The 25,665-nt window shown below is 52.6% G+C and overlaps 10 protein-coding genes across 10 annotated transcripts; 5 read left to right on the plus strand and 5 right to left on the minus strand.

The window, feature by feature from the left end:
• Positions 1 to 8: 8 nt before the first annotated feature.
• BJX67DRAFT_120911 (MFS transporter) lies at positions 9 to 1,869 on the minus strand. Its single transcript, XM_071024432.1, has 3 exons — positions 1,571 to 1,869; positions 1,277 to 1,518; positions 9 to 1,226 (listed from the first exon to the last, which is right to left on the minus strand). The coding sequence occupies exons 1-3, from the start codon at positions 1,799 to 1,801 to the stop codon at positions 143 to 145; spliced, it is 1,557 nt and encodes a 518-aa protein (XP_070885626.1). The 5' UTR covers positions 1,802 to 1,869; the 3' UTR covers positions 9 to 142.
• A 557-nt stretch (positions 1,870 to 2,426) lies between these two features.
• On the plus strand, positions 2,427 to 4,030 carry BJX67DRAFT_120955 (TauD/TfdA dioxygenase family protein). The gene is made up of 7 exons (XM_071024435.1): positions 2,427 to 2,814; positions 2,871 to 2,945; positions 2,996 to 3,054; positions 3,115 to 3,233; positions 3,287 to 3,387; positions 3,442 to 3,513; positions 3,566 to 4,030. Exons 1-7 carry the CDS (start codon positions 2,572 to 2,574, stop codon positions 3,920 to 3,922), a joined length of 1,026 nt encoding a protein of 341 aa, XP_070885627.1. The 5' UTR covers positions 2,427 to 2,571; the 3' UTR covers positions 3,923 to 4,030.
• An 86-nt stretch (positions 4,031 to 4,116) lies between these two features.
• On the plus strand, positions 4,117 to 6,150 carry BJX67DRAFT_120931 (lactoylglutathione lyase GLO1). The gene is made up of 4 exons (XM_071024434.1): positions 4,117 to 4,343; positions 4,412 to 4,447; positions 4,506 to 5,216; positions 5,276 to 6,150. Exons 1-4 carry the CDS (start codon positions 4,310 to 4,312, stop codon positions 5,449 to 5,451), a joined length of 957 nt encoding a protein of 318 aa, XP_070885628.1. The 5' UTR covers positions 4,117 to 4,309; the 3' UTR covers positions 5,452 to 6,150.
• Position 6,151: 1 nt separating this feature from the next.
• On the plus strand, positions 6,152 to 9,642 carry BJX67DRAFT_120916 (transcription factor domain-containing protein). The gene is made up of 7 exons (XM_071024433.1): positions 6,152 to 6,428; positions 6,490 to 6,572; positions 6,733 to 7,665; positions 7,720 to 7,928; positions 7,979 to 8,111; positions 8,163 to 8,591; positions 8,639 to 9,642. Exons 1-7 carry the CDS (start codon positions 6,342 to 6,344, stop codon positions 9,552 to 9,554), a joined length of 2,790 nt encoding a protein of 929 aa, XP_070885629.1. The 5' UTR covers positions 6,152 to 6,341; the 3' UTR covers positions 9,555 to 9,642.
• BJX67DRAFT_121055 (putative carboxylesterase) lies at positions 9,642 to 12,036 on the minus strand. The gene is made up of 5 exons (XM_071024436.1): positions 11,777 to 12,036; positions 11,424 to 11,662; positions 11,042 to 11,364; positions 10,665 to 10,982; positions 9,642 to 10,587 (listed from the first exon to the last, which is right to left on the minus strand). The coding sequence occupies exons 1-5, from the start codon at positions 11,914 to 11,916 to the stop codon at positions 9,730 to 9,732; spliced, it is 1,878 nt and encodes a 625-aa protein (XP_070885630.1). The 5' UTR covers positions 11,917 to 12,036; the 3' UTR covers positions 9,642 to 9,729.
• On the plus strand, positions 11,928 to 13,617 carry BJX67DRAFT_121065 (putative integral membrane protein PTH11-like). Its single transcript, XM_071024437.1, has 5 exons — positions 11,928 to 12,333; positions 12,384 to 12,423; positions 12,476 to 12,543; positions 12,603 to 13,092; positions 13,149 to 13,617. Exons 1-5 carry the CDS (start codon positions 12,157 to 12,159, stop codon positions 13,484 to 13,486), a joined length of 1,113 nt encoding a protein of 370 aa, XP_070885631.1. The 5' UTR covers positions 11,928 to 12,156; the 3' UTR covers positions 13,487 to 13,617.
• Positions 13,618 to 14,731: 1,114 nt separating this feature from the next.
• BJX67DRAFT_372380 (cutinase family protein) lies at positions 14,732 to 15,588 on the plus strand (the record flags this gene model as incomplete). The annotated part of the gene is made up of 3 exons (XM_071031237.1): positions 14,732 to 14,914; positions 15,013 to 15,230; positions 15,321 to 15,588. 3 exons carry the CDS (start codon positions 14,732 to 14,734, stop codon positions 15,586 to 15,588), a joined length of 669 nt encoding a protein of 222 aa, XP_070885632.1.
• A 2,525-nt stretch (positions 15,589 to 18,113) lies between these two features.
• BJX67DRAFT_354503 (uncharacterized protein) lies at positions 18,114 to 18,830 on the minus strand (the record flags this gene model as incomplete). The annotated part of the gene is made up of 1 exon (XM_071029221.1): positions 18,114 to 18,830. A coding segment is annotated over exon 1 (205 nt), but the record flags the coding sequence as incomplete, so codon positions are not given.
• BJX67DRAFT_121136 (calpain-like protein) lies at positions 18,756 to 22,154 on the minus strand. The gene is made up of 7 exons (XM_071024438.1): positions 21,470 to 22,154; positions 21,227 to 21,413; positions 20,909 to 21,173; positions 20,594 to 20,854; positions 20,439 to 20,544; positions 20,196 to 20,387; positions 18,756 to 20,141 (listed from the first exon to the last, which is right to left on the minus strand). The coding sequence occupies exons 1-7, from the start codon at positions 21,908 to 21,910 to the stop codon at positions 19,068 to 19,070; spliced, it is 2,526 nt and encodes an 841-aa protein (XP_070885634.1). The 5' UTR covers positions 21,911 to 22,154; the 3' UTR covers positions 18,756 to 19,067.
• Positions 22,155 to 23,428: 1,274 nt separating this feature from the next.
• nimX (cyclin-dependent serine/threonine-protein kinase CDC28) lies at positions 23,429 to 25,004 on the minus strand. The gene is made up of 4 exons (XM_071029222.1): positions 24,600 to 25,004; positions 23,988 to 24,496; positions 23,773 to 23,936; positions 23,429 to 23,720 (listed from the first exon to the last, which is right to left on the minus strand). The coding sequence occupies exons 1-4, from the start codon at positions 24,634 to 24,636 to the stop codon at positions 23,459 to 23,461; spliced, it is 972 nt and encodes a 323-aa protein (XP_070885635.1). The 5' UTR covers positions 24,637 to 25,004; the 3' UTR covers positions 23,429 to 23,458.
• Between the last annotated feature and the right edge of the window lie 661 nt (positions 25,005 to 25,665).

Here is a 25,665-nt window from a genome sequence, read left to right on the forward strand (position 1 = left end):
CATAAGGCTCTGCATTAAAATATAAATCTGGATCTCGTCAATCGGACAATTCGATCACAACTTCCAACTCGGGTGCCTGAACAGCGGTGTCCGATCAGCTCGACGCAAAGCACATGTCCCGTTATCGACGCCTTTTCTCCCTCTAGACACTCCTCTTCCCGCGACTCTCAAAGGGCAGCAACAAGCTCGTGATAATCAACGCCCCATACAACCCAGCGCAAATAAACAACGGTACCGTCGTCTCGACATTCGCATAACTCCCAACTAGGACACCTATAATCCCGCCGAGTCGATTAACTACAACACAAAGACCATATCCCGTCGCACGATGCGCACTTGGCAAGATCTCTGGCGTGTAAGCGTATATAGTGCCGTAGTAGATATTCGACGCTGCTGATATCGCAGCCGAAACTCCTAGGTTCTGTGCAGGCGTTTTGATCTGCGTATACCCGAACTGTAAGGCCGTGGTGATGGCAGCTCCAACGGCGAGTGTTCGCCGACGCCCAAAGAACTGGAGCTCGACAAGGAATGCGGCAATAATGGGCCCACCCAGACCGGCGACCTGGTTGATGGCGTAATTTCTCCAGGTTGTGTAATTCGAGTTGTCCCCCGTGTCGGCGCCTCGCGATTTCAGGTAGTATGGCAAGAAAACGCTGTATAGTGGGGACACTGTTCCGATAAAGAGCCAGTTAATTATAATCATGACAGTCGAGTATGCAAGGCGCTTTGTGCTGAATAGCCCTGTGAAATGGCTTCGGAGCCGGAACGCAGACCAGACAGACTTCTCTGTATGCTGGACCCGGCCTTGGATGGTCAAGTCTTCCAACTTCAACGTAAACGGTCGATTATACTTCTCTGATAGGTTGAAAAGCACGCGGTATAGATCCTCGTCGCGATTCTGGCAAGCAAGCCACTTCGGTGTCTCTGCCATGCGGATGGCAACAACTCGCAGAACACTAAGAATTAATACAAGACCACCGCATGTGAAATGTAGATACCTCCATCCCATATTATCGGCGCGTGTGCATTCGGCCACGGTGGCGTCCGGGTCACAGCTAAAGTTGCTCATGTATGCCCATGCTAGAAGGCCAGTGATTGTGTATCCGACTGCCCACCAAACCGCGAGGAAGGTAACGAGCCAGGCATGGCTGACTGGAAGGAACTCGAGAAAGTTTGTCGCGTCGAGAACGTAATTTCCTCCTGCCCCAGCGGAGTAAATGGCGACCCTGTCTTTGTCAGCGCGTGAATAGTCATCGAAGGAGGGCCTTTGACGGACATGGCGGCAAAGGAGATATAGTTCGGCATGCCGCCGGCAATGAGGACGAAGGCAGCACAGATAAACAAACTCGAGTTGAATGCCAATTTACGGCCAATGACATCGGCAGAGAATCCCCAGGCGGCTGCGCCAACGAGAAGACCAACTTGGGATGCAAGAGCCACTCCTGCAACTTTTGCGCTGGGATTCCCGAATTCCTGGGTCACGGCAGGCTGGGCGATGGACTGGCAGACGATGAGAAGCTAGAGGTGATTAACACGCATACTTCCGCTTTATGAACTGAGGTTTGAATACCGAGTCAACAGCGTACCCGAAGCCATTGAGGAAGAATAGTTTCCATTGAAACGGCGTCATCCCAATCTCATCGATTGCCCCGTTTACCAGCGCCATCTTCCTAGCCAGGACCTCATCCACCGCGATCAGCTCCTTCTGCAGACCGGTCGCGGATGCTGCTGAGCTCGATACATTGTTGCCATCCTCATCGCTCTTCGACTCACTGGTACGAGCACCCTTGAGTGAAGACATTGTGAATGCCGAGAAGTATCGACCGCTATCGACCAGGGGGATAAAGATCTGCTCTTAAATTTCTTACAAGGGGGTCAACCGGTTAGATATGCCCGATATCGTGTTCATGCAGCTTCCAATTCCCCGGAAATGGCGAATCTAATGCTGGCGATGAAGTGACATGAACGTGCTTTATCTTGGCGATGAGGTGATATGCCCCCCCATCCTGGCCGTGACAAGCGAATCTGAGCTTTCGATCAGCCACGTCGTATCGTGTTCACCACTTGGGGGAGTAATGGTATCATAGTATCGAGAACTTGATTGGAAGTTTCCACTTGGCAACGTGGTTGGAAGTCAATCACCAATGCATTCCCTCTGCAGGAATTTGATACAACCTTACGCTCGCAAGAAGATGGGCGAGCCAAGAGAGAAGCGCGATTCCTTAAACCATAGAGGTCTTGACATCTATTGGGGGACGTCCGGGCTAACAACTTGAGAGTTTGCGAGCTCCGAAGGATGTAATTTCTAAACGTGTCGTTGGTCACGCCCTTCGACGGCTCCAAAATGGCGCCATGGATGAGAGACACTTGCACGGTTGGAGAATACGGGATCAAAGATACGGCAACGGAATGAAAGAGGGGTTGTGTACAATATCCAATTTGTAATCATCCTTCGGTCAACATAAAAAGGGCATTGTGTCTCACACTCCTGAAGACCTTGTTGGACGTCAATCGCATACTTGAAGCTAATCGGATTATCCGCATACACCCAGGGCACTCACACAACACAAGATGGTGGCTCATACAGGTCTCACGGAGAAAGTTTTCGCCTATAAGCCCATTGATCCCCCGGTTCAGGAAATCGAGCCCCCGAAGGACCGTGCCTTCTTTGCGGATCCCGCGAAGAAGTCTCTCCTGTCGGCTGCCACTAAAGTGAAGCACCTGACTCCGTATATCGGTACCGAGTTGCAGGGAATCCAGCTCAGTAAACTGGACGACAAGCAGAAAGATGAACTGGCGTTGTTGATAGCTGAGGTAACATAATACTACTTGCTTTAATCTGAAGGATTGCTGATATCTTCGACCGATAGAGGGGCGTCGTATTCTTCAGAGACCAAGACCTCACACTGGAAGGGCAGCACGAGTTCACGAAGCATTATGGAATTGTAAATTCCCCATAGAAACGGAAACAAGAGGTGTACTGATGCACTTTCAGCAAGATCGAGATCCCAATCAGGTGGATCCGCGCCATGTGACGATTCTGGGTCGTGGAGGGTAAGATTTCCAATTGGTATTGATGTATCCCAAGATTCGATTTAGACTAATCGCTTGCAGTGATATTCGATCCTTTGAGCATACGAGCAGCGCTTTTGCAGAGTTTCATTCCGATCATTCATTCGAGATCAACCCACCATCTTATACCATGCTCCGCATGGTCAAGACTCCCGAATACGGTGTGCAGCCTCTGCCTTGTACGGTCATGGTGCTTTGACTGATCAAACCTCAGGAGGTGACACTATCTTTGCCAGCCAGACTGCGCTTTTTGATAAGTTGAGCCCGACATTCCAGAATACGCTTTCAGGGCTTCACGGAGTGCATAGCTCTGAGGTAGGGGATCGTCCCAGTGTCAATCAAATCCGAAGTGGCTGACGAGAAAACCAGCATGTATTTATCAACGCTGTCAACGGTGGTGCTACAACTTACAGACTTCCAGTCCGAAGGGAGCATCCGCTGGTATGATGCACCACTACCCACATAACAATGCAGCGGCATCTTACAGGTCTAGGTCCGCACCCACCCAGTAACCGGAGCAAAGGCTCTCTTCTACAACCCAGCCTTTGTCGTCCATATCAAGGAACTCAAAGGCTGGGAGGCAATCCATACCCTCAACTTCCTCAGGGACCACCTCCACTCGGCTGATGATCTGAGCGTCCGATGGCATTGGGAGGCTGGCAGTGTTGCGTTTTGGGATAATCGCGTTGTAGCCCATCGCGCGATCCCCGGTGGATATAATACCGAGGAAAGAGAGGGAAAGCGAACAGCTGTTTACGGCGAGAAGCCCTTTTTCGATCCGAATGCGAAGGCATCGGATGTAAGTGGAGTGGCTGAGAAGGTAGTGAAGCTGGGCTTGGGCGGGTTCTGATTCCCATTAAGAGCACCATGGAACCCCGAAGGCCATGCGTACTCATGGATCTGACAAATAAACCATGAAAGAAGCCTTTGTCAGTTGTGCTCTGTAGTCTGGACTTCTCAGCGGGATAGCGTCATAGCCAAGTTGGAGCAAGCACCCCACCTTTTCAGCGCATTTCCCCCTCGCACTGCTCACTAATACAATCCCATTCCCTTACCCCTCTCCTCCATGCTCGGAAAGCGCGCTCCTTTTTCTTTGCCTGCATCTTTCCTCAGGGTCCTCAACCCCAGATTTTCTGTCTTACCAGGTTTGTGATCCATTGCGTTCTGTTGTCTTGGCTCTCCACTCAAGCTACTGCCTAACATTGTGAGGATAGGTGCAAGCAAGTCTTTCGCAACCATGGCGACCGACACGTCCACATATAAGCTCAACCGTTAGTAGTCAATCAATGCGCCTACGTTGTGAGTCTCTTGACTAACGATGGCGCTTTTCCGGCCACAGACACTATGATTCGGGTCAAGGATCCGAAACGATCGGGTGAGTGCCGAAAAGAGAGCTCCTGGAAGCTTCGTTGAATCTAATCGTCCGCCTCCAGTTGAGTTCTACAAATTCCTGGGTCTAAGTCAGATCCAGCAACTAGACTTCCCGGATAACAAATTCTCCCTTTACTTCCTCGCATACACCGGCCCGGAGTCTCTTCAGGGTGACCGTCACTGGACGGACCGCAATGCCGTTCTAGAGCTCACTCACAACTATGGCACGGAGAGCGATCCTAACTACAGCGTGGTCAATGGCAATACGGAACCCCACCGCGGCTTCGGGCATATCGCTGTCTCGGTTGATAATATTGAGGCGGCCTGTAAGAGGCTCGAGGACGCGGGGTACCCATTCCAGAAGAAGCTCACCGAAGGTCGTATGAGGCACATTGCCTTTGCTAAGGATCCCGATGGGTACTGGGTTGAGATTATTCGCCGCCAGGATCAGGATATCGGGACCGCAACGGACCCATCTTCCTATCGTCTTAACCACACTATGCTCCGTGTGAAGGATGCGGAGACGAGCTTGAAGTACTACCAAGAGGTGATGGGAATGACTTTGCTAAGGACTAGTGTGAACAAGGACGCCGGATTCAACCTCTACTTCTTGGGATATCCTGCTTCTAATCCTAAGGTTAACGAGAGTGCGAAGAACCCTGTGGCTGAATGGGAAGGGCTACTCGAGTTGACGTGGAACTATGGTACCGAGAAGCAGGAAGGAAAGGTCTACCATGATGGTAACTCCGAACCACAAGGGTTTGGTCACATTTGTAAGTGATTCGGGTTGTCTCTCGTCTCCCTTGCGACTTGCAAACTAACCTACCTTTAGGCATCTCCGTGGACGACCTGAACTCGGCCTGCGATCGTTTCGAAAGCTTGAACGTGAATTGGAAGAAGCGTCTGAGCGATGGCCGGATGAAGAATGTCGCCTTCATTCTTGACCCCGATGGCTACTGGATTGAAGTCATTCAGAATGAGGCATTGAAGCGTACCAGCAATTGGTAATAAAGTCCTCTCGCGGGATAGGAACCGGAGAACCCAGAATTTTGAGCATCCGGCTTGTCGATATTGTCGGTATTGTCGATATTCTCTTACCCCGGTAGTTTAAATGTCCAACCACTGTGTCCAGCTGTCAACCCTTGCACAATCTGGCGTCTCGGAAAGCCTCCGATGTGATCATCGCTGTGACGTAAGCATAGTCAAAATGTGAAGAGACCCCAGTACATGTTTCGATATTGGCGTTGCTTGTGTCTGGACGCACAAGTCCCAGTCAGCCGGCAAGCCATCTGACAAATTGGTTGGCCGTCGCCGCGGGAAGAGAAGACAGTGAATTGTCAAAGCATCACATGAGACGCGCTCGCGGTCGAGAAATCGTGATTGTGGAGGTGTTCGAGTCACATTCTGGGCCTTTTAAGGCTGGGCCGTAGAAAATAAGGGCCTAGATTTGAAACTGTTCTTGCTTTCTCTTCTTTGAGTAAGGAGTTCAAGAATTCTGCCGAATGTTTGAACCTGAAGCATTCTCTTCAACACAAGACTGGATCAGGTGAGTGAGGGCGAGGACGGAGTTTTTTACCCTGTTCATGGAGATCAGAGGCATGAGGCAGTCCCTGATTGGCCTGAACAGTGGAACTGCCCGACTTTCAGCACACAAGGGGTAAGATTCCCCCGTGACATGGATTCTGGCTCTGGTCCGATCTTCGACGCTTCATATCTATAATTTCTCCCCCAGAATAGTCCTGCCCCGCCCCGACACTCACACCAACAACATCATCGCTATTGTCACCCCCCATGATTTTTGGCTGGGATATGCATGCTTTCAGCCAGTGCTCTATTGATTTTGGCTGATTGCATGCCTTCTTTCCATATCTTTTGTCATCTACCCATATCATATCACCATGCAGCCTGAGTCGGAGAAGCCGAAACGGCCCCCCAGGAAGCACGTCACAACAGCCTGTGTTCCCTGTCGGGAGAGCAAAATCAGGGTACGCCCCCTTCATTTGTTTCCAATGATAGCCTCTAACCGAGTCGATGGTATGTTCTTAGTGCGACGGCGCGTCCCCGAACTGTAATAACTGCGAGAGGAAAGGGAAACAATGCAAATACCAACATGGAGACGACAAACGGAAGTACGTCGTGAATTCTGATCCTACTGCTTGCTGGCGAGACACTTCGATCCAATCCATATTCAGCAACACAAGCTTCTCAAGCCGACCGTGTGACCCTTATCCGGAACTTGTCGAGACTGGAGCGCTTGCCGTCATCAGGGCTGACCGTTTCTCCCCTCAGAGTCTCACTACGTGCAGCGACAGAGCTGTTCTCCGCTAGGATTGACCAACTTTGTCAATTTATATACGACCAAGGCCTTGACCCTCCCGCAATGAAACCCGAGGATGAATCTGGCATTAATCGCGTTCTGGATACATTGCAGATTCCTCGAGGATTGGCAAAGAGGAGGGATTTTCCAGCGTCTGAAAGGCCGAATTTGGAACCAACACCGGACTCGCACCACCGTGCTCATAATCCGCTTCCTGTTTCCTCGTTTAACGGGCAACAGGCTTCAAACCAGAAACCGTCTGAAGCTTCAACGCAATCGCAGACTGCCCTGTTAAATCAGGATTTGACCAGCCCCTTTGGGATTCAGTTCCCTCAGACAAGCTGGGAATTTGCACTCCCAACATCGGAGAGTCTAGATTCTCTATATGCGAATTTGAATGAGGGATACCAAACATCCTCGGGACATGACAGTCCTGACGCATTGCACTTGTCTCAAGACATGGCGCAGCAGCCAGCTTCGTTCCTCGAACAGGCGGGCAATGACGGACACGACGACAGTGACAGTGGCGAGGAAGATGAAGCCGAGAAGGACGTTATCGAACAGATTTCTCATCGGATAGGAACTCTGAAAATTGCTGGAGATGGACACTTGCGGTTCTTCGGTGCGACTTCGAATCTCAATCTGGTGGACGTATCTGCAACACAGCAGCGCCAACGCCCCGATGCGCGAACCGTTCGCCATGATGGCCAGGATATACTGAACCATTTGCGCATCGGACAGCCGGTAGACCAGGCTCTTGAGGATCACCTGTTGGAGCTGTTCTTTACATGGCAGAATCCAAGCACCTACATTGTTGACAAGGAAATGTACATGACTGCCCGGCTGAAGTGGAGGGAAGAGTTGGACGATACACCATTTTATTCAGAGGTGCTCACAAACGCTATGTAGGTCTGGCTGAATATTGTCTTTATATTCATTTAAGTTCTAACGGTTGAAAGGTGTGCGGTTGGAAGTGCCTTTGAGGCCCGGTACCACCCTACGTTTATCACATTCCCGAAGTCGCTGTCCGAGTTTTTCGCGGATAGGGCGAAGGCACTACTGGAGATTGAGCTGGACTCACCCTGCGTCGCCACAGTGCAGGCACTGGCGATTTTGAGCTGCCAGGAAGGAGCATCAAATCGCGACGCACGGGGATGGCTTTACAGTGGTATGTAACTTCTTGGTGGACGCTAATTTACAGCTTACTTACGTGCTTAGGAATGTCAATGAGACTTGCGTTCGACCTTGGCCTACATCTAGATATGACACCTTACGTTGAACGGGGAGACATGAGTGCTTTCGAGGCAGATGTACGGCGGATCGCGTTCTGGGGCAGCTACGCTGCAGACCAGTGAGTGCCTCCACCTCTGTGTCAAGAAATCATACCTGACGTCGGTGGAAGTTTCTGGGGTTTCTACTTGGGACGGCCGTTCCGTGTGAATGCCGGAGACATCACGGTTCCTAAGCCTGCATCGGGCTTGGTTGCTGGTAAAGAAGAAATATGGCGCCCCTACGGCCTTCCCGCGAATCAGAGGGCATTTAGCAATGCATTGAGGAATCCGAACGAGCTGATAAGTAGGCAATTTGCTGTGTTGTGGGAGATCATATCTCCTCTTGGCCACGTTCTGTACGGCTTGACCCCTCTATCATACCAAGTGAGGTTAACATTCTATAGATACGGTTGCTCTGATATTCCACGCCACGAACTCCAGAGATTTTGCAAAAGAGTCACAGATGACCTTTTTGCCTGGAAAGCCGGCCTGCCCTCGACCCTCGATATCAATCTTGCGGATGATAGGACAACCCGACTACCTCATTTATTAATGTTGCAGTATGTAATACCCAGCATTCAAGATTCGATCGGTACTGACGAGACAGCCTACAATACCACCAAATAGTCATCTTCACCCACAGGCCCTGGGTCTCCAAGAGCTACATCCAACCACGCAGCCCCCGCCAAGGACCAGGTTACCATCACGCCCGCAAAATGTGCATCGAATCCTCCATCGCCACTACGCGTCTCCTCCACATCTACGAAAAACACTACACTTTCCGTCGCATGAACAACCAAGTTGTCTCGATAATATTCAGCGCCGCCCTTATCCTTCTCTACGTCACGATCTCAACCACGCCTCTTGCAGGTAAAACAGGCCAAGAAGTCCCTGACAGCAGCACCGAGATGGTCGCCCACCTTAATCTCTGCTTCCGAGCCCTCGACGAGTTGGGCCAGTCCTTCGAAAATGCAAAACGAACTAGAGACTTCCTAGTCAGCCTACAGCGCCGCTGGCAGGCCCGCATGCGCCGCTCTGGAGCTATGAAACGCCAAATGAGCAGCCACCGCCTCTCGCAATCTGCCGGGAAGGACGCCCCAGGATCTAATCCTCATACCGATCCATCATCCACCCGTAAAAAGACTCGCATTACACCACCAACTAGAAGCCGCGCACCCCCAGCCTCCTCCTCACTATCCACGGATCCACAACCACACAACGCCGCCGCGACTGGAGTCTCACCTGAACTTAAACCGTCCCCGAACCAACTACACGATCTCTCAACGGCGTCAAATCCCATAAAATCAACTCGACAAAACGACATCGACTCCTGGATTCGAGACTCGGATCTAAGTATTCTCCCAGATGACAACGGGGGTACTACCACCGCCCTGGCGTTCTCAGGGATGGATGGGAATCCGAATCCGGAGGTCGATGAGGTCGGATTACCAAGTCTCTCGGATATGGAGCCATGGTGGGACTCACCGGATGGGAATATAGCAGCGTTTGGGTCTTCGTTGTAGTATCTGAAATATGGAGTTTACGGGTGGGAGAACATGAGTATTGTACTCTCATGAATGATGCACCATATAGACGAGCGATCTGTGGTCCAACAGCCAACCAAGTTCTGGAGAAACTCTCTTCTATCTATCTATCTATCTATCCCCCTTCTAAAATCTATTCGGCACCAGCATACAATTACAAAGGAACCCTCTCCGCAACCTCCCGCCAAAACTCACACCGACCCCCCCGCCATTCTTCCCACGAAAACGCATCCACAAGCCGAAAGACGTTTACGATCCCCGGCCCCTCACGCAGGAAAAAAGACAAATCGGGCGTAACGACCTGGAGACTCACCTTGCCGCCTGTCGTATTCAGATCCATTTGCCACGGCTCGTCAATAGTGAAGGGTGGCCAGAGGAGATTCGGATTCCGGTCGTCCGGGTGGCGGGGGTTAGAGTCAGAGTCAGAGGGGGCGGTTGCATTGGGCATATTTGCCGTTGCGTCGGAGAGAGGTATCACGGGTGTATTGTTGATGATGAAATTTCCCCAGATCTTTTGGAATGCGTGGTTGAACCCCGCGTTCGTGTCTGCGTCTGCGTCTGAGTTTGTTGAGGGGAAATACGTCTCCAGGTCGAACCCGTGGTAGGCTGGTGTTGCTGAGTACTGGTATTTCCAGGCCCGGCGGCGGTTACGGTTACGGTTACGGTTACACCCGCTGCTTCTGCTGCCGCTACAAGTATCACTGAACGCCTCTGCCATCCACTGCGCCGGACAATCGAAGGTACTCTCGGCGAAGATATTAAAGGCAGTCTGTTGCAGCCCCGTCGCCATCTCGGATTGGTTTAGCGCCGTGGAAGGGGGACCTTGGTCGCCTGGGGTGTCGAACCGGGGTCCATTGTTTGCGGGGCTGGAGTCTTGGGTTTGGTAGATTGCGTTTAGGGCTGCGATGTCGTGCGCCGTGAAGGCGGGGAATGTCCGTGCGATGTGGCGGTTGAAGGCGTCGCGGGTGGTGATTTTTGGGTTGCTTAGCGGGACACCGTCGTTGGCGTTGTTCTAATATATCCTTGATTAGGGATGTGAATTCTTTCCCCCTCTCTGACGGGGTACAGAACAGGATTATGCGTGCTTACCCCGACAAGCAGACGTTGGCCGCTGACGTGGCCGTGGAAGAGTTGTTGGGACGGACGGGCGGTGATGAAGTCTTCGTCGATAACAGGGGAAAAGGCGAATGTGCCGAAGACGTTGCCAGATGTTGATACGTCGCCGCTGGCATTTTGCAAGGCCTGGGTTGGAGTATCGACCAAGCAGTCGAATGTGCTGGGGTAGTGTGTTCTTCGGGGAGAGCCCGGTCCACAGCCAGCGAGATCAGCGAAGCGATCGTAGTGGCGTGTTGGCTCACGGTCGTTGTACTGATAAATAGGCGGGGAATACGGGCTGGCAGCAATAATCTTGAAATATTGAGCTGGGGAGGGGGGAACTAAAATCTTGAGGGGTCGAGTCGGCTTACATTCTTGAACAAGTTGGATTCCTGGCCCCCATAGGCTAATGCATGGAGCATCACCGCTCCCGCACCGGCTGATTCCCCTCCAACTGTGACACGGGATGGATCGCCGCCGAAGCGCTTGATATGCTTCTGCACCCATTCGAGGGCGAATCGCTGGTCGAGGAGTCCGGAGTTCGTCTGCCCGTGCGCCTTGACCTCCTCCGAGGAGAGAAATCCGAATGCCCCGAGGCGGTACTGGATTTCCACGGTGATGAAATTGTTGTCGTTAGTCTTCATCAGCGGACTAGGGTCATATGTCGCTCCGAACATGCCATACCCACCGCCATCTGACGAAGATTCAGTCAGCCAGACAACAAAGAGGCACTCAGGAAGGGGTAGCACCTACGGATCCAGACCAAGACCGGAAGGTCCGATGCATCAGGGGCGGCATAGACATTCAAGAAGAGACAGTCCTCTTCGCCAGGGCCTGAATTGAAGCCATACTCTGGGGGAGTTCCGGCCGCTCCCGACTGGGGACAGACAGGGGGCTGATCGACGGCGCGGATGACTCGCCGATTGTCTCCCTCTGGAGCAACGGGGGCCTGCCAGCGGAGATTTCCGACGGGTGGCGCGGCATACCGAATTCTGCAGGGAGTAACGGTCAGTTACGATGCTGAGCATGATGGTGACAGTGGAGATAAAAGCAGGATACGAGGTGAAAGGGGAGATACGAGTTTCAAGGGGAGCCGAGAGACTCACCCTTTCCAGATGTTCAGGCCAAAACTGGCGTCATGGTACCCTTGATAAGTGGCATATCCAAGGTCGACGATTGGCTCCTGGGGGCTCGAAGGGGCCAGGGCTGAATGGACAAGGCTGATAATGTGAAGCGGGAAGTGCATGATGGAGGTGCGGGAGACAGAAGCCTGGACCGGGGGCCCGAGTGAGAGTTTGTCTCACTTTGCGCCCCCCATGGCCACAGGCAGAGCGAGATGCAGTCTTAAGTAAGAATCTCTCACACTAAGAAAGAGGCTCGTGCCGCTCCTTAATTTAATTATATAACGGTCTGATGGTCCGATGGTCTCGAACTTTATTTCAAATCATTTTGAGCACCATGGCACCGTGAGGGTCCCAGCCTCCCGATGAGCGCCCCTCCAAGCGCTGAATATCTGGCTCAGTCAAGAGTGACAGATCTCAACGTCTGCTACTCAATTCCCATTCCTCTGGAGATTCTGTCGACCAGCTTGCGCCTTTGGGCCGAGCTCCACCCGCGCAGGAATGGATTGGCGTTTGATGACTTTCTGATGATCTGGGCCACGGTGCGAGACTCCGTACCTTGCCTCGAGAAATGTGATTAATGGTTTAGTAGGCCGTCAGTGTTGGTCTCTGCATCAGCGGATTGGTATACGGTAGGTGTGGGAGAAGCATTGTCGTGGGCTGAACTGACAGGGTCGCTCTTAGGTCCTCCGTATGGGATGGGGAGGCACGTTGAAGCCGTGCCAGAAGAAGAAGTGAAGACCTTCATGCTGGTAGTAGCCCCTCTTTGAGATTCTGCTCCTGGACAGCAATAATAACAAGCACTTTCCAGGGCGACTACGTTTTCAGCCATTTCTATGACTTCGCGATCGCCAGCACCAAGCTCTCCGTCCTCGCGCTATACTACCGGGTCTTCCCAAAGGCCACCTTCCGCCGAGTGGTCATTCTAACAGCCGTCTTCGTCATCCTATGGCTAATGACAATGGAGCTTGTGCTTGGGTTTCAGTGCCGACCGATCCAAAAGTTCTGGGACCCAGACGTCGCCGGCGAGTGTTTCAACCTCGTCGCATTCAGCTACTTCACCAACATCACCAACCTCGTCACGGATCTATGGATCTTTGTTCTTCCCTTGCCAATTATTCTTCGGTTACACCTCCCCAGGAATCGGAAAATCGGTCTCAGCTTCCTGTTCTCGGTTGGGTTGGCGTATGTCCCCTTATTCAGAAGGGTACAAAACAGTGGAGCTAATGGCGATAGAACCTGTGCCGTGAGTGCAGCCCGACTCACGGTCGTTGTCTCACAGGGCTCCTCGGATTTCACTTGTATGTCGAGCTCCCTGGGGTCTTGTTCTCTGATACCCATATTCTAACCAAGTCAGGGGCGGGCGTCCCACTCGGTATCCTATCAACCTGGGAACCTGTCGGCGGGATCATATGCGCCAATCTCCCAGTGACATATAAACCCCTAGCTGCTGCATTCCGAAAGGTCACGGGTACTTCAGCGGCGGAGCGAAGTCGCCGGACGTCTCACCAAAGTCCACGGAGCTGGTATCGGATGGAAAATATGGGGAGACGGAAGCGGAATGCACATCTTGAGATATCAACCGATAACGAGACGCAGGGGACGATGGATTCGAGGCTGGAGATGGGTGGCATTGTCGTTGAGAGAAGCTTTAATCAGGAGTCCTCTGAGAATAGTAGCCATGGATATCAGTGAGGACACTGAGTGGCCGACTGTATATATCCTCAACGGAACGATGTTGCTTGAATTGCTGGAAGCTATCTACGGGCGACAGGATGTTAATAACTGTCAAAGATAGCCTAGAACACCTTATCCGTTAGCCATCCTTACCTGCTTCCGCGGAGTACTCGACTTTGCCGTCTTCATTCTCCAGGACCACACCCGCCCTGTCTCTTTCCGGCGGCTGTTCCTATCCCACCACCACCACCACTGGCGGATTCATACTTCCTCCTCGGGATACCAATCCCTACGGGTCGGATGGATTAGTCTCTCTAGATAGATGAGCTGGACCTGGTGTGCGGAAATTGCCAGGGGAAGAAAGCCCGCAAGCCCGGGTGGACGCGGGGGATGAACAGCGACAGACACAGATTCGATCAAACTGGATCCTGACTGTTGTCGAGAAACGAGATGTCTTACCACTTGGTGGATCGAACCTCGGTGACACTCGAGAAGAACCTCCCTGCCCATCTGCGAGGTCTTTAACTGTCAGGTCCGAGGGGAACAGACCTCGAAGCAGCCCTTGGGATGGCTGCTCCTGGCCTGGCAACTTGGGAATAATAACATGAACAACAGGATCATTCGCCCGGCCGCCCCGCCCGGAGCAACTAACAGCGAGTCTGGGGACCCCGATACCCCATATTTCGATGCTTTGGAGTCACGCGCCCATCTTAGACTAGCGCAGGGCTGGATACCGAGGTGATTGTCCCTACTGCCGATCAGGTTCTCGTTGCAGCGATCTCTGCCCTGGACTAATCTGTCTTCCGTCCGTAGTCTTCAGCATCCTGTCGTTGATTATGACTCTGCGCGCTCAGAGAGGGTGCCAAGGACCTCGGCATATACGGCAATGGCATTTACTCGGCAAGCGTTGGCTACAAGCCTCTTTTATATTAAAAACGCGGAGACGAGGCCAATGAAGGATCTCGACGTTCCTCTTCACCCGAGATTTGACCCTCGTATTGAGTATCTCCTGTCTCATGACCTGGGGTGCGCTGAAATGAGACTTTCCCAAACCACAGCTTTTCGTCGTGAGGGAGTTCAGGCCCGGAGCAAAAATGCAACATGGAGGAGGAATTGAAAGAATATAAATAGGCTGTGTATATCCCAAGTCTCTTTTCTCTTGGAACAAGCGACTTCAGATTGAGCACTGCACCAAGCCACTTTCTCTGATATTGCTCCCTCCCTCGATACCCAAGTTCCTTGAGCCTCTCCCGTCTTGCCACAATGCGCATCTCTCCTGTTCTCGTCGCTGCCCTTGCCGGCCTTACCTGCGCAAGCCCTCTGCCTGCTGGGGATATCGATCTCGAGCGCCGCCAGCTCCTGGACACCGAGAACGATGTGAACTTCGGCACCTGCAAGGATGTGACCTTCATCTTTGCCCGCGGCTCCACCGAAACAGGAAACATGGTATGCATCCCAAGTCTCTCTTCTCATCAGCTGAGGAGTAGTTCTGTCGTTCTGTCGTTCTTGGAGGGGTGCAGCGCTCACTGACTGACTGCTTCCAGGGACTGGTTGTCGGACCGCAAACGTGCAGTTCGCTCAAGGTCAAGCTGGGCCTTGGAAAGGTGGCCTGCCAGGGCGTCGGCCCGCTCTACATCGCCGACTTGGCCTCGAACTTCCTGCCCAAGAACACCAACCAGATTGCCATTGATGAGGCCGCGGGGCTGATCAAGAAGGCGGCGTCAAAGTGTCCCGACACTCAGATTGTGGTTGGTGGATATAGGTACGCATTAATAACTTACCCAGACCCGGAAAGAGCAAAGAGAGAACTTGAAGGGAAAAAAAAGGCCGTACGTAACTAACATATATCCAGCCAAGGAACGGCCGTTATCGACGGCGCAATCCAGACTCTCTCTGAGGATATCAAGGCCCGTGTTAAGGGCGCTGCGCTCTTCGGCTTCACGCGCAACCTGCAAGATAGGGGCCAGATTCCTGGATATCCCAAGGAACAGACGAAGGTTATCTGCGCGCTCGGTGACCTGGTGTGCACTGGGACTCTGATCATCACACCGGCGCATTTGACGTACGGCGTGAATGCCCTGGAGGCGGCCAATTTCCTGGCATCCCAGGTTTCTGTCTGATTCTGATGTGTCTCTCGTGCCCTGTCCGTCCGAGATTACCTTCTGGTGTGGTTCCTGGTGTTTAGGGCAGACTTGAGGTATCAATGTCTTTACCATGAGATGTTTCGGTGGTGCGGTGTGGGATGCTATGACCTTGAGCTTGAGGGTTGGCTTTGGCAAGTGTAAGAGGTAGTGGATATCAAAGTGAGAAAAGTGTATAGTTATCTGAAACTGTAAGACCATATCAGTTGGTCTAAATGATACTAGGGGAAAGTTACATACTTCCGGGAAATCAAGGAAGGTGTTAGACTACTCCTAGTAGAGAGTCCTGGAAATATTCAACATGCTTCCTTCCACAGCCCTAACATGATTAGAACCTCACGCCCGTCCGGGTTCCCTAATGGGCTGAGCCACCAAAACCCGCCCTACAGCGGGTTCGGCCCGTTGTTTTCGGGGCTTTCAAGTCATGGCCGAGCTACCGGAGATCAATGCTTGATTCGCAGATCTACGGTATCATTGGCTGGCTCGTTTCTTTTCCAAGTGTGTTTGCTGGTGATCTGCAAGCTTGACTCTTAAATCAGGAGGGATCTGCCATACTTTCGGGCTAAGAATTTCTGCCTTCTAGTGGCTTGGACTAGAGTAGGCCTTAGGCACCCCGGGCGATGCAAATGCTGTCCTGTGATGGGGCTTGATCCTCTCAGCTGAAGCGGGCTCAGAAAAGGAGGGGAGGGGTTGATAGACTCCTCTCCTGAGCTACCACAGAATGTCCAGGGTGGTTATTCACTCACCGGTCCGAAGTGGCCGGAGGTTCTATCTATCTATAAATTATGTCTTGTCCATAAAGCAGCTCTTTTAACCATTTTCATTACCATTGACTATCGGCTCCGGCGTCATAGTCGTTCGAGGTAACTTGCGAAATAGAGTTGCATCTCCCGTTCATATAGCTTGTGGGCGAGGCTGCGGATCGTGGCCCCAATGCGGATATATGGTTCGATAAGATTAACTCGGTGTGATCGCCACGGGCATGATAATGGTAAAAAAAATACTACCAGTAGAGTAGATGCCGGAAATAGTATACATTGACCCCATGACGAGAGAACGGATGTACCATCAGGAGATGTGGCATCCTCCTCCCTTCCTCGTGCACCTTGGTCCTAGGTCCAAGTCAAATCCGCGCTATACCTGTCCGCAACATTCTTATCCGCAGAAACCTCACAGTGTGTCACCCCAGCCTCCTTAACCCTAAGTGAACCAGACTTGGCCAAGATGGACCAGCGGCCGAAAACCCACCCAGTTTTGACAGCAGCGTCAGCACTGGCTCGTAGCTTTCGGTTGGTAGAGCGCGGGACGAGTAATCACGAGGTCCGGGTTTCAAGTCCGTCTGAGCAGATGATTTTTTGCCTTCGTCTCGCATTCGTTTATTATTTTGAAGCGCGGCATGTTGGGTTGTGTGTAATGTGTAATGCTTGAGTTAACGGGTCCGAAGTGCTGGGGTGATATATTTTGTTTGTACATGAGGAAAGACGCAAAGGAGAGAAGAAATGCGATGCTGACTGCGGAGTCAAGAGTCGGGATCAGCGTCAGTCTCGGTGTCGGTGTCTGGAAGAGTACGCAGAGTATCCCCAAGCCACTGTCCGGCGTGGGAGGTCAAATCCCCGGATTCCACTCGGGGATCGAGACCCTTGGAATCAATGGAGGAGGAGTCGGGCATCGAGAATAGAGTAACTCTCTCCTCTGCGAAACCCTTTTCTCTTCCCCAGAAACATGCTCGGCGCATGACGTCTACCGTCTCATTTGCTTGGCGGCTGAGCACCGTGGCATTGTGGTTTCTTCTGTGCCGTTTCGGAGGTGTTTTGTGCGTAACGGGCCCGTCAGGTTGGTGGATGTCTTCCGGTGTTGTGGGGTGAGTGTTGACATCCTGATGAGTGAACAGACGGACCCACGGAAGTGTTATCTCAAGCTTTTCGACCGGCTCGCGGCTATATTTCCGACGAGGTCCGCTGGTACCATAATCGAGACCGTACGGCGGCCACCTGGAGAGGGCCTTTCGGCGGCGAACAGGGTGTTTTCTCTGCTCGTCGGAGCCTAACTCTTCGGAACCCGACGCGTCCGCGTCCTCGTAGCCACAATATTCAGGGAGGTACGCATCCCACGGTTCCAGCGACTCCTCGGATTCTTTCGTGAGAAGGGGAACCGGATACTCCGGTCCAGTGAGATACTTCGGGAACACCTTTGGGACATCCTTCCCCGCAGACCGAAGGAATAGAATCGGTGACGCAAATGAATCAAAATACCGCTCTGGTGTCGCGAAGAACCGTTCCCGGGCTTCGAGGAGGGGAACGAGATCCCTGGGTGCGTGATGCGGTTTTCTCCTCGTACTCGTGCTCGTGCTGATGCTGGTCGAAGTGCAGAATTCATCGAGCGACGTCCAGTCGCATACTGGATCCAAGGCTGCAACCGCGTGGACATGACGGGGTTCCGTGAGCGCTAGCGTCAAGCCTAATGAGCCACCGATGTGTGCGCCGATGACACCGAGACGGTTAGGTTGGAGATTTTTCAGGACCCAGTCGAAGCCCGTCAAGGCGTCGTGGACTGGGGTTGGAAATTGATAGAAGAGCTTCTTCGGCTGGTGCTCCCCATTGTTCGCTTTCGAATGGCGGGAGCCCTTCTCCTTCACTACCACTTCACCAAGGCGATAATTGATCGTAACCACAGTTGAAGACGTCTCGTCTGCCAGAGCGCGAGCGGAAGAAACATCGTCTGCGGCCAAATACGCAAACGAAGTCGCGGCTTCATTTCTCCCATCTCTTGAGACATCACCGTCCGCGAAGGACCTGTGAAGTATTGGCCCGGATGGAAGGCGAATAATCACACTCCCCGGTCGTGGTTGAGTTTTCGGTTGAACCACCCTATAAAATCAGCGAGGTTGTCGTCTCGTGCCAGGGAATTTGCCCCTAATCACCTTAACGATACATGTCCATTGCTTCCCACAGGGACGTGATACACGCGATTGGTGCGGGTGGACGCGAGCCTCGCGGTTCCGAAGAGTAGATGACGCGACCAGGGAAGCAAAGAGGGAAGCCGAGATGGTGCCGATAAACGAGCTCCATGAAATTGTAAACGCGACAGCCTTAGCGACACGATCATTGAGACATCAAAGCGGCGCATCGCATCATCGTTTGACTCGAGGGTGGTGGAGAGACGAAGGATGGAAAGACTTGGCACTGTAAAATGAAGGGTCGGATGGCGCTAAACCGCTTTGAGCGTCGCGTTGCCAACCACAAGTAAAAGTATGAATCAACATCATACGGGAAAGAGAAGAGAAACGGGCGTTTCACAGTAGGATTATGGAGTGTTGATTAGTTGATTAACAGAGTAGAGTCTCACAAGCTATTAGCCACATTTTTGAGCGCCAGAGAGCAGTAAAGGCTGACACAATTAGATATATATAAATATAGCACGCTCTAATCAATTTGTAATATGTCATTCTTTGCGCATGGTCATTCAAAAGTCATGGACCAAAGCCGCGAACCCTTCTCGGACGTTGCGCTCACGGCCGGGTCATCCATGTCGAGGGCTGCCTCGGTCTCATCCTCAGGGATGGGACGGACGACCTCAAGGGAGAGCATCTCATCCTTCGAGTAAACGCGTAGGCCGACCACACACACCGCATTCCAGGGGTCTGTCGTCTTGCTGTCTAACTCGTCACTGAATGAGGTCTGCAAGCTGCTGAGCCTTGGAGGTGTGACGTCTTGGGGCATGTCGATGTCCGAGTCGAATTCGAATCCCTCCAGTAACTCGGAGTCCCGGTTGTGTGTGTGACGTCGGCTATGGCGGAGCGAGTGCGATCGACGACGACTCGACCGTATCGAGTACGTGTCGCGGGAGGTGGGATGTGCGGCCATGTGGCTATCATCGAATTTGATGCTCGGTACTGAGCCGTTCTTGGGGTGCTTTGACCCAATGGCGTTCTCATGGCCGTTCGTATCTGAATTCATATCAGACGGCGATTCCACAGGGCTATCAGGGAGGACCCGTTCGGGTTCGGGTTCGGGTTCGGGATGTCGGCCATGAGTCTGGAGTTTGGCGGCTTTGGCGGCGTGTCTCTCCTCGGCTCGGGCCCTGCGCGCCGCGAGCTTTTGTTCTCGAATCCACTCCTGTTGCAGCCTCTTCTTGGTCTCCTCGCGCAGCTTCCGTCGCTCCGCAGCTTTTCGGCGCTCCTCACGCTCCTCACGTTCTTGTCTTTCGGCTTCGCTTTCCACAACAATGCCCTTGGCATGTGCGAGATCATAGGAGAGACCGATCTGGACCAATTTCTCTCGTCGTGTAGGTGCGAGGCGAATTACTGAGTCTTCTGTGGACTCGGTATCCGGACACCGGTACGCTATGATCTTCATTAAGACCTGGTATGACCCGGGGTCTAGGTTGACCTCTGCGTTGGTGGACCGAGAGATGAGGGAGTTGTTGTGGCTTCGGACGATATAGTCGTACTCATCTTCGCCTTCTTTCTGCAGACGGAACTTGAGGACGAAGTCGTACTCGCCCACAAGTCCTTTGAAGTAACGTGTATCAAGCTTCTTCACGTTAGCAAGGTGCGCAACGGGGATTTTGGGTTTGAATTGGCTAACCTGGGATAAAACGAGAATCACGGGCCCGGGTTTGGTCACGTTCAATCTGAACTTGGTAGTATGATAGTCTGCAGACCAGGGGACACTCAAACTCGTCCACTGCTGTGTTATAGTCCACTCGGGCCCGAAGAGACGAGTTCGATCGAAATGTTGATACTTCTTGAGTAAGTCATCGTAGGAAATCCAGAAGAACTGCATTTTATGTTAGCGGATTCAGCACGCTAATCGAGAGCGAATACATACCCCGTCGTTACCGAATTTATGGTTGAGTTTCTCCATCCACTGAGGCGTCCATTGCTCGGAGCCGTCACTCCAGGGCCCGCTCCATTCTTTCTTACCCCATGGATTTCTGATGGTGTAAGCGATGTGTGTTATCAAAACCTGCAGGTTGGACACACCTTAGTTTTAGCAAGCGTACTCCATCAATCTCCTTAGCATCCATAATGGAGTACGAATGGTTCTCGGAGATACCCTTCCTATCTCTTGGGGGTCCGCGGTATTTTGGCGAAAGCCAATTCGAGTACAAACCGGTACCGCAGCCAAAGAGGAACTCATCATTCACTTTCATCAGCTCTTCATTCCAGAACCTGTCCTTGTCTAGGATGTTGCTCGTGAGCACATCGGAGGTGACACCACCAGTCAAGTCTTCAATGGCCTCCCTGCGGACGGTCAGTGCCTGTCATTTCAGGTCCGAACATTGCGGCATATCCTACCCGACAAAGCCACCCTCAATCGCGGAGTAGTCACCGTGTGCCTTGGCATATGCCTTCTCAAGCAAGGGAAGCCATGTTTCGTTCTCATCCACACATTGAGCAAAGTACAGAGCGCGTGACCCTGTCTGCCAGACCTTGCGATACTCCTCTTCCGTATCGCTTCGGTTGATATCGTCCCAGATGGGACGTTCATCAACCGACTCATCATAGTCAGCGGCACGTAGGTAGAGTTTGTCGTCCACAATGCACTGCTGCCACTCGCCGTCTGGAAGGCATTTGTTAGGTGGGCCCAAACCTTGAGATGCGCGAAGCACTTACCCCTGTAAAATACGAAACCGTAGACTCCAACCTGTTCATCCCGCCGGACACAGATCTTATCGATTAATCCTTCCTTGTTTCCCATTGTGCAAAGCGCAGCCATGAACCAGCAATCTCCATCACGTCCTTGGCGCACATCCGAGGCGGTTGGGCCGTTCACGTAAAACTGAGGGTTCTCGAATATTTCCTGCAGGACCGCATGGTTAGTTTTTTCGAATGCAGCAGGTATTAGCGACCGCCTACAGTAACCCTCTTCACGCCTCTCGGGCGCATCGCATCATTCCGCTCATCTAGCCCGTCTAAGCAGTTTCTCAGCCCAGACTTGAGATCCATCTCAATGTCGAAATGCGGATCCGAATACTTCTGGTTCAAACGCTTGCATTCGCGTGCGATGCGGTCGACTGAGCGGATACACTCGCGCTTGGCCTGCTCGTACGATTTCCCCGCATCCTGTCCCTTCACGATCCCTTTGGGGACCCTCGCGGCCTTGGCGCGTGCGTACGGGTTATCCGGAAGAACAGTGTAGACTTTTCCTGGGAACTTGGAGTTGAACTGATCCCAGAATTGCTTGAGGTTTTCCTGGGGGGGCTGCTTGGGCCTTCGCATTCTGCTGCCGGAGCGAGATGAGAGGGGTGGGGTATAGACCATGTCGGCATAGTCATCTTCGGGATCTAAGGCCGCCATGAAGATATGGAAGAAGAAATTTGAGCTTGAGGATGGTACTGAAAACGTGGGAGTGCGAGAAAAGTCAATGAGGACCACGAGAAGAAATACGGACGACTCGAAAGACCAGCGAGCTGGTCTGCGCCGGCGTTATCGCCCGTTGCACCAGCTGCAGCCCCGCATGCCCGCTTTGGCGGCTGAGCAAAAGTCTTGCAAATCAAAATTCTTGGAGACGAGCGATCTGCTCATAAATCCAATGGCCTTGCATCAGAGAGCCGGCCAATTGGCATGCAGTGCTCAATTCTGGAACTCTTGACCAGGACCTGACAACCGATAGGCAGGTCGCCCGGTGTTTCAGATGCAGACGATGCTTGACGAGACGATCCCGTGGCCTGCTAGGGGGAAACGTGTTGATCAGCCGGGGCTGAGCACGGATGGAAAAAATAGTTCGCCCCAAGCGAGTCACCATTAATAATCACGCATGAACAACTCCAGTTCGCAAATAAAATGTCATTGCTGACATGCCGCTTCTAAAGTTGTTTCAGAGAATACGGGGCCAAAACTCAGCGTCCCGGACATGTGTCTCCATGTGGACGAGCTGCGATGCAGGGGTTGATGAATGACTGCATCTGAGGGTGGGAAATCTGACAGTGATCGCGAGAGAATACGACGAGCCGTGCAGCAGGCTGGCCAGGACTCGTGTGCTCGAGCCTTGATGCAGCGGAGGCAGCTCACTGGTTCCCAGACGGACGAGAGTTTCCATTCTTGTTTAACTCGCATGGCTAGCGCATTCTTGCTGAAGATTCTGTGTGGAAAGTGCGAGCCTGAGGCTGTGTCGAGCTGAGTTGCAGGGCTGAAAACGAGCCCTCCCACCAATAACCTTTGATTTCCGACCAAACGAATGAGACCCTGGCGTTGCCCGAGCCGTTCTCCCCAGGGGAACATCGCTGGCCTAGTCAAAGGAGCGATCGAGGAACTTTCAAAAGCTCAGAAAGCGGTCAGTGCTTGAAGAGAGGATCTCAGAGTGTTGGATGTTTTGAATTTGGCCGACGGTAAAGCGGCAGCTAGCGGACGCGATCCAGGAGCAGGCATGTCTGGCCCGGATCGTGCCCCGCTGAGGGTGCGCGCAAGAGTCAAGAAAGAAGGGGCCACAGTCGAACGGGGTTTCAAAATAGAAAAGGCCGCAGGACAAATCACGCGATGCGGCTGGCCAGTCTCGATGGATCTCGCCATCCTCGTACCATTTCCCCTTGTCGTTGCTTTTTTTGTCCTGCCGACAATGCTCGAATCAAAAATGAATTTGTACGGAATGACAATGCAGTCCTTGGAATATCCATAAACTAGTTTCTCTGCCAGCACTCCATAACAAACGCCCCGGACAAAAGAGATACAGGAAAGTCAGGCAAGACAAGGCAAGACAACGGGCGCAGAATGCCGAGATCAAGGTGCCCAGCTGGGCGGTCGTAGCACACCACCCCCGAGAATCCCGGTCCTGCCCCTGTCGCGGCTATGGTATACGCACGTAGATTACATATAAGCAAAAAAAAAAAAAACTCATCAGTCGTCGCATCAGTGAAAGCCATTCCGGCGGGCCCGCCCCGAGTAGTACGAGCTACCGTGCTGGAAGTACGGGTGCATGCAAGCCTGTTTGGCCGAAATTCGCCGGGCGGGATCGTACTCGAGCAAGGCTTCGAGAAGATCAAGGCCATCCTCTTCCAGGCCGGGAACGAGCTTGTGCGCCTCTTCTCGTTTCCATTTTGGGAAAGTTGGCTTGAAGTCAGGGAAGGAGGTGACTCCCGGCCAGATGATCTCGTCTGGGGTACCAAGCAGCCTGTGGTTGACGTTAGGGCGTTCATTGACAGCTCGACGTGGGGAGAGCATACCGGAAGATCTTAAAGATTTCGTCGATTTCGGAGTCTCCAGGGAAGAGGGGTTTTCGAGTGCACATCTCAGCAAAGATGGCACCGCAAGACCACATGTCAACGCCGGTCGAATATTGGCGACCGCCGAGGAGAATCTCTGGAGAACGGTACCAAAGGGTCACCACCTGCCGGAGAGTAAGTCATCAACCGCCAGTCCCATGAATCAGAGCAAGTACCTCATGCGTGTAGGTTCTGAGAGGGACACCAAATGCCCTTGCCAACCCGAAATCCGCGAGCTTCAGGTTGCCCTCACGGTCGATTAGAAGATTCTGGGGCTTCAAATCACGGTGTAGAATCCTGTGACTGTGGCAGTAGCGGATGCCTTCGACCAGTTGTGCCATAAACTTCTTGATCATCGCATCGCCCAGTCCGAGGTTCCTGCACAGCGCGGAGCTGTCTGGGAGAGCCTTTCCACGTCCACCCTCGCTCACTGGCAATGCCTCCATGTACTTCTTGAGGTCGAGATCGAGGAATTCCATGACAAGATAAAGTTTGTGCCCGTCTGCGTGGACGATATTGAATAGTCGCACGACGTTAGGGTCGTTCATTTCCTTGAGGAGGGATATTTCGCGAATGGCCGTGCTGGGGACACCTTCGTCTTCGGCTTCGAGTCGGATTTTCTTCAGGGCGACAATACGGTTTGGATGGGTGAGTTCACGGGCCTTGTAAACGACACCGTAAGTTCCTACGTCAGAAGCTCAAGTTAGGATGAATGTCACTCTTGTAAACACGGCCGACGGGTGTGTGGATTGTGTCGGACGTTGGGACTGGGACCGATAAACACATACCCTCGCCGATTTTCTCGATCTTTTGATAATTCTCCATCGTGACTTGTGAACGACCACTGTGGTTGAAATTACACGGTACAATGGGACGTGCCTGGCACAAGCGGGATTGGGACGAAGTCTATGTGCAGGCAGAGTCCACAAGCGCGCGGGGTGCAGGACAGAATGACTGCACAGTGACAATGACGACTGGAAGGTTGCCCGGTACAAGGAGCAGAAAAACAATCACCGACGAGACCTTGTTTCGGCTGCTGCGAGGGATTGGGGGAGGGGGATAACCGATGGGCCAGCAAGAGGAAAGGCACCCAATTCCCAATCAAGGGCTCGCAAGTTCCGACAATAGTTGAATGAACTTACCTCTGTTGGTCGAGTCGGCGATTTTCTGGGCACTGGGGATGGAGTTCTTTTTGTCTGGTGGGGGAGCGAGCGGAAGGCGGTCAACGAAAGAGGTTGTACACAAACAAACCCGCGTCTTGAGTAGGCGGTGAGCGCGTTAGCACCTGACGCTGACAACAGGCAAGTCGCTTGGACATGAAACTTCGCTTCCTGTATAGTCTTAAGTTTGTGTCTACTTCTCAACAAATGTCTGAAGGGAATTTCCCTACGTCTCGTCATAATTGCTTGGCTCATTTCCTTTACCCCTCCCTGTCGCAACCTGAACCGGTGATTGGGTTCAATGGCTCCGTGGTACACACACCGAGAAATTCACAGCCACCATGAATTGCATTGAGAACCGGCTTATATTCGCCTTGTGTCACGATTTGAAATGAAGGAAACGACCCTGTTGGGTCCGTCTGGTGCCCTGGGGTTGCGGCAGAGGAACACTTGAGTCTCGCTCGCCCGTGAGTCGTGAGAGAAGTCGCCGAACGCGAGGACCGTTAAGGCGGGGAAGTCCGGTTGGGCTAAATGCCCATTCCGAAAACTCCAACAGACCTTTCATAGGCCCGCGCGAAGGATCCACGAGCTCTTCGACAGGATTTCCGGGCCGATATTGATTAACGAGTTAGGGACCGTAGCTGGGTCAACTTCGGAAGCCCGCCGAGGTCAATCGCGTGCTCGCGTGTGTCGT

Source organism: Aspergillus lucknowensis, assembly GCF_044049455.1.
Source record: "Aspergillus lucknowensis strain CBS 449.75 chromosome Unknown BJX67scaffold_23, whole genome shotgun sequence".
NCBI classification, from domain to species: Eukaryota; Fungi; Ascomycota; class Eurotiomycetes; order Eurotiales; family Aspergillaceae; genus Aspergillus; species Aspergillus lucknowensis.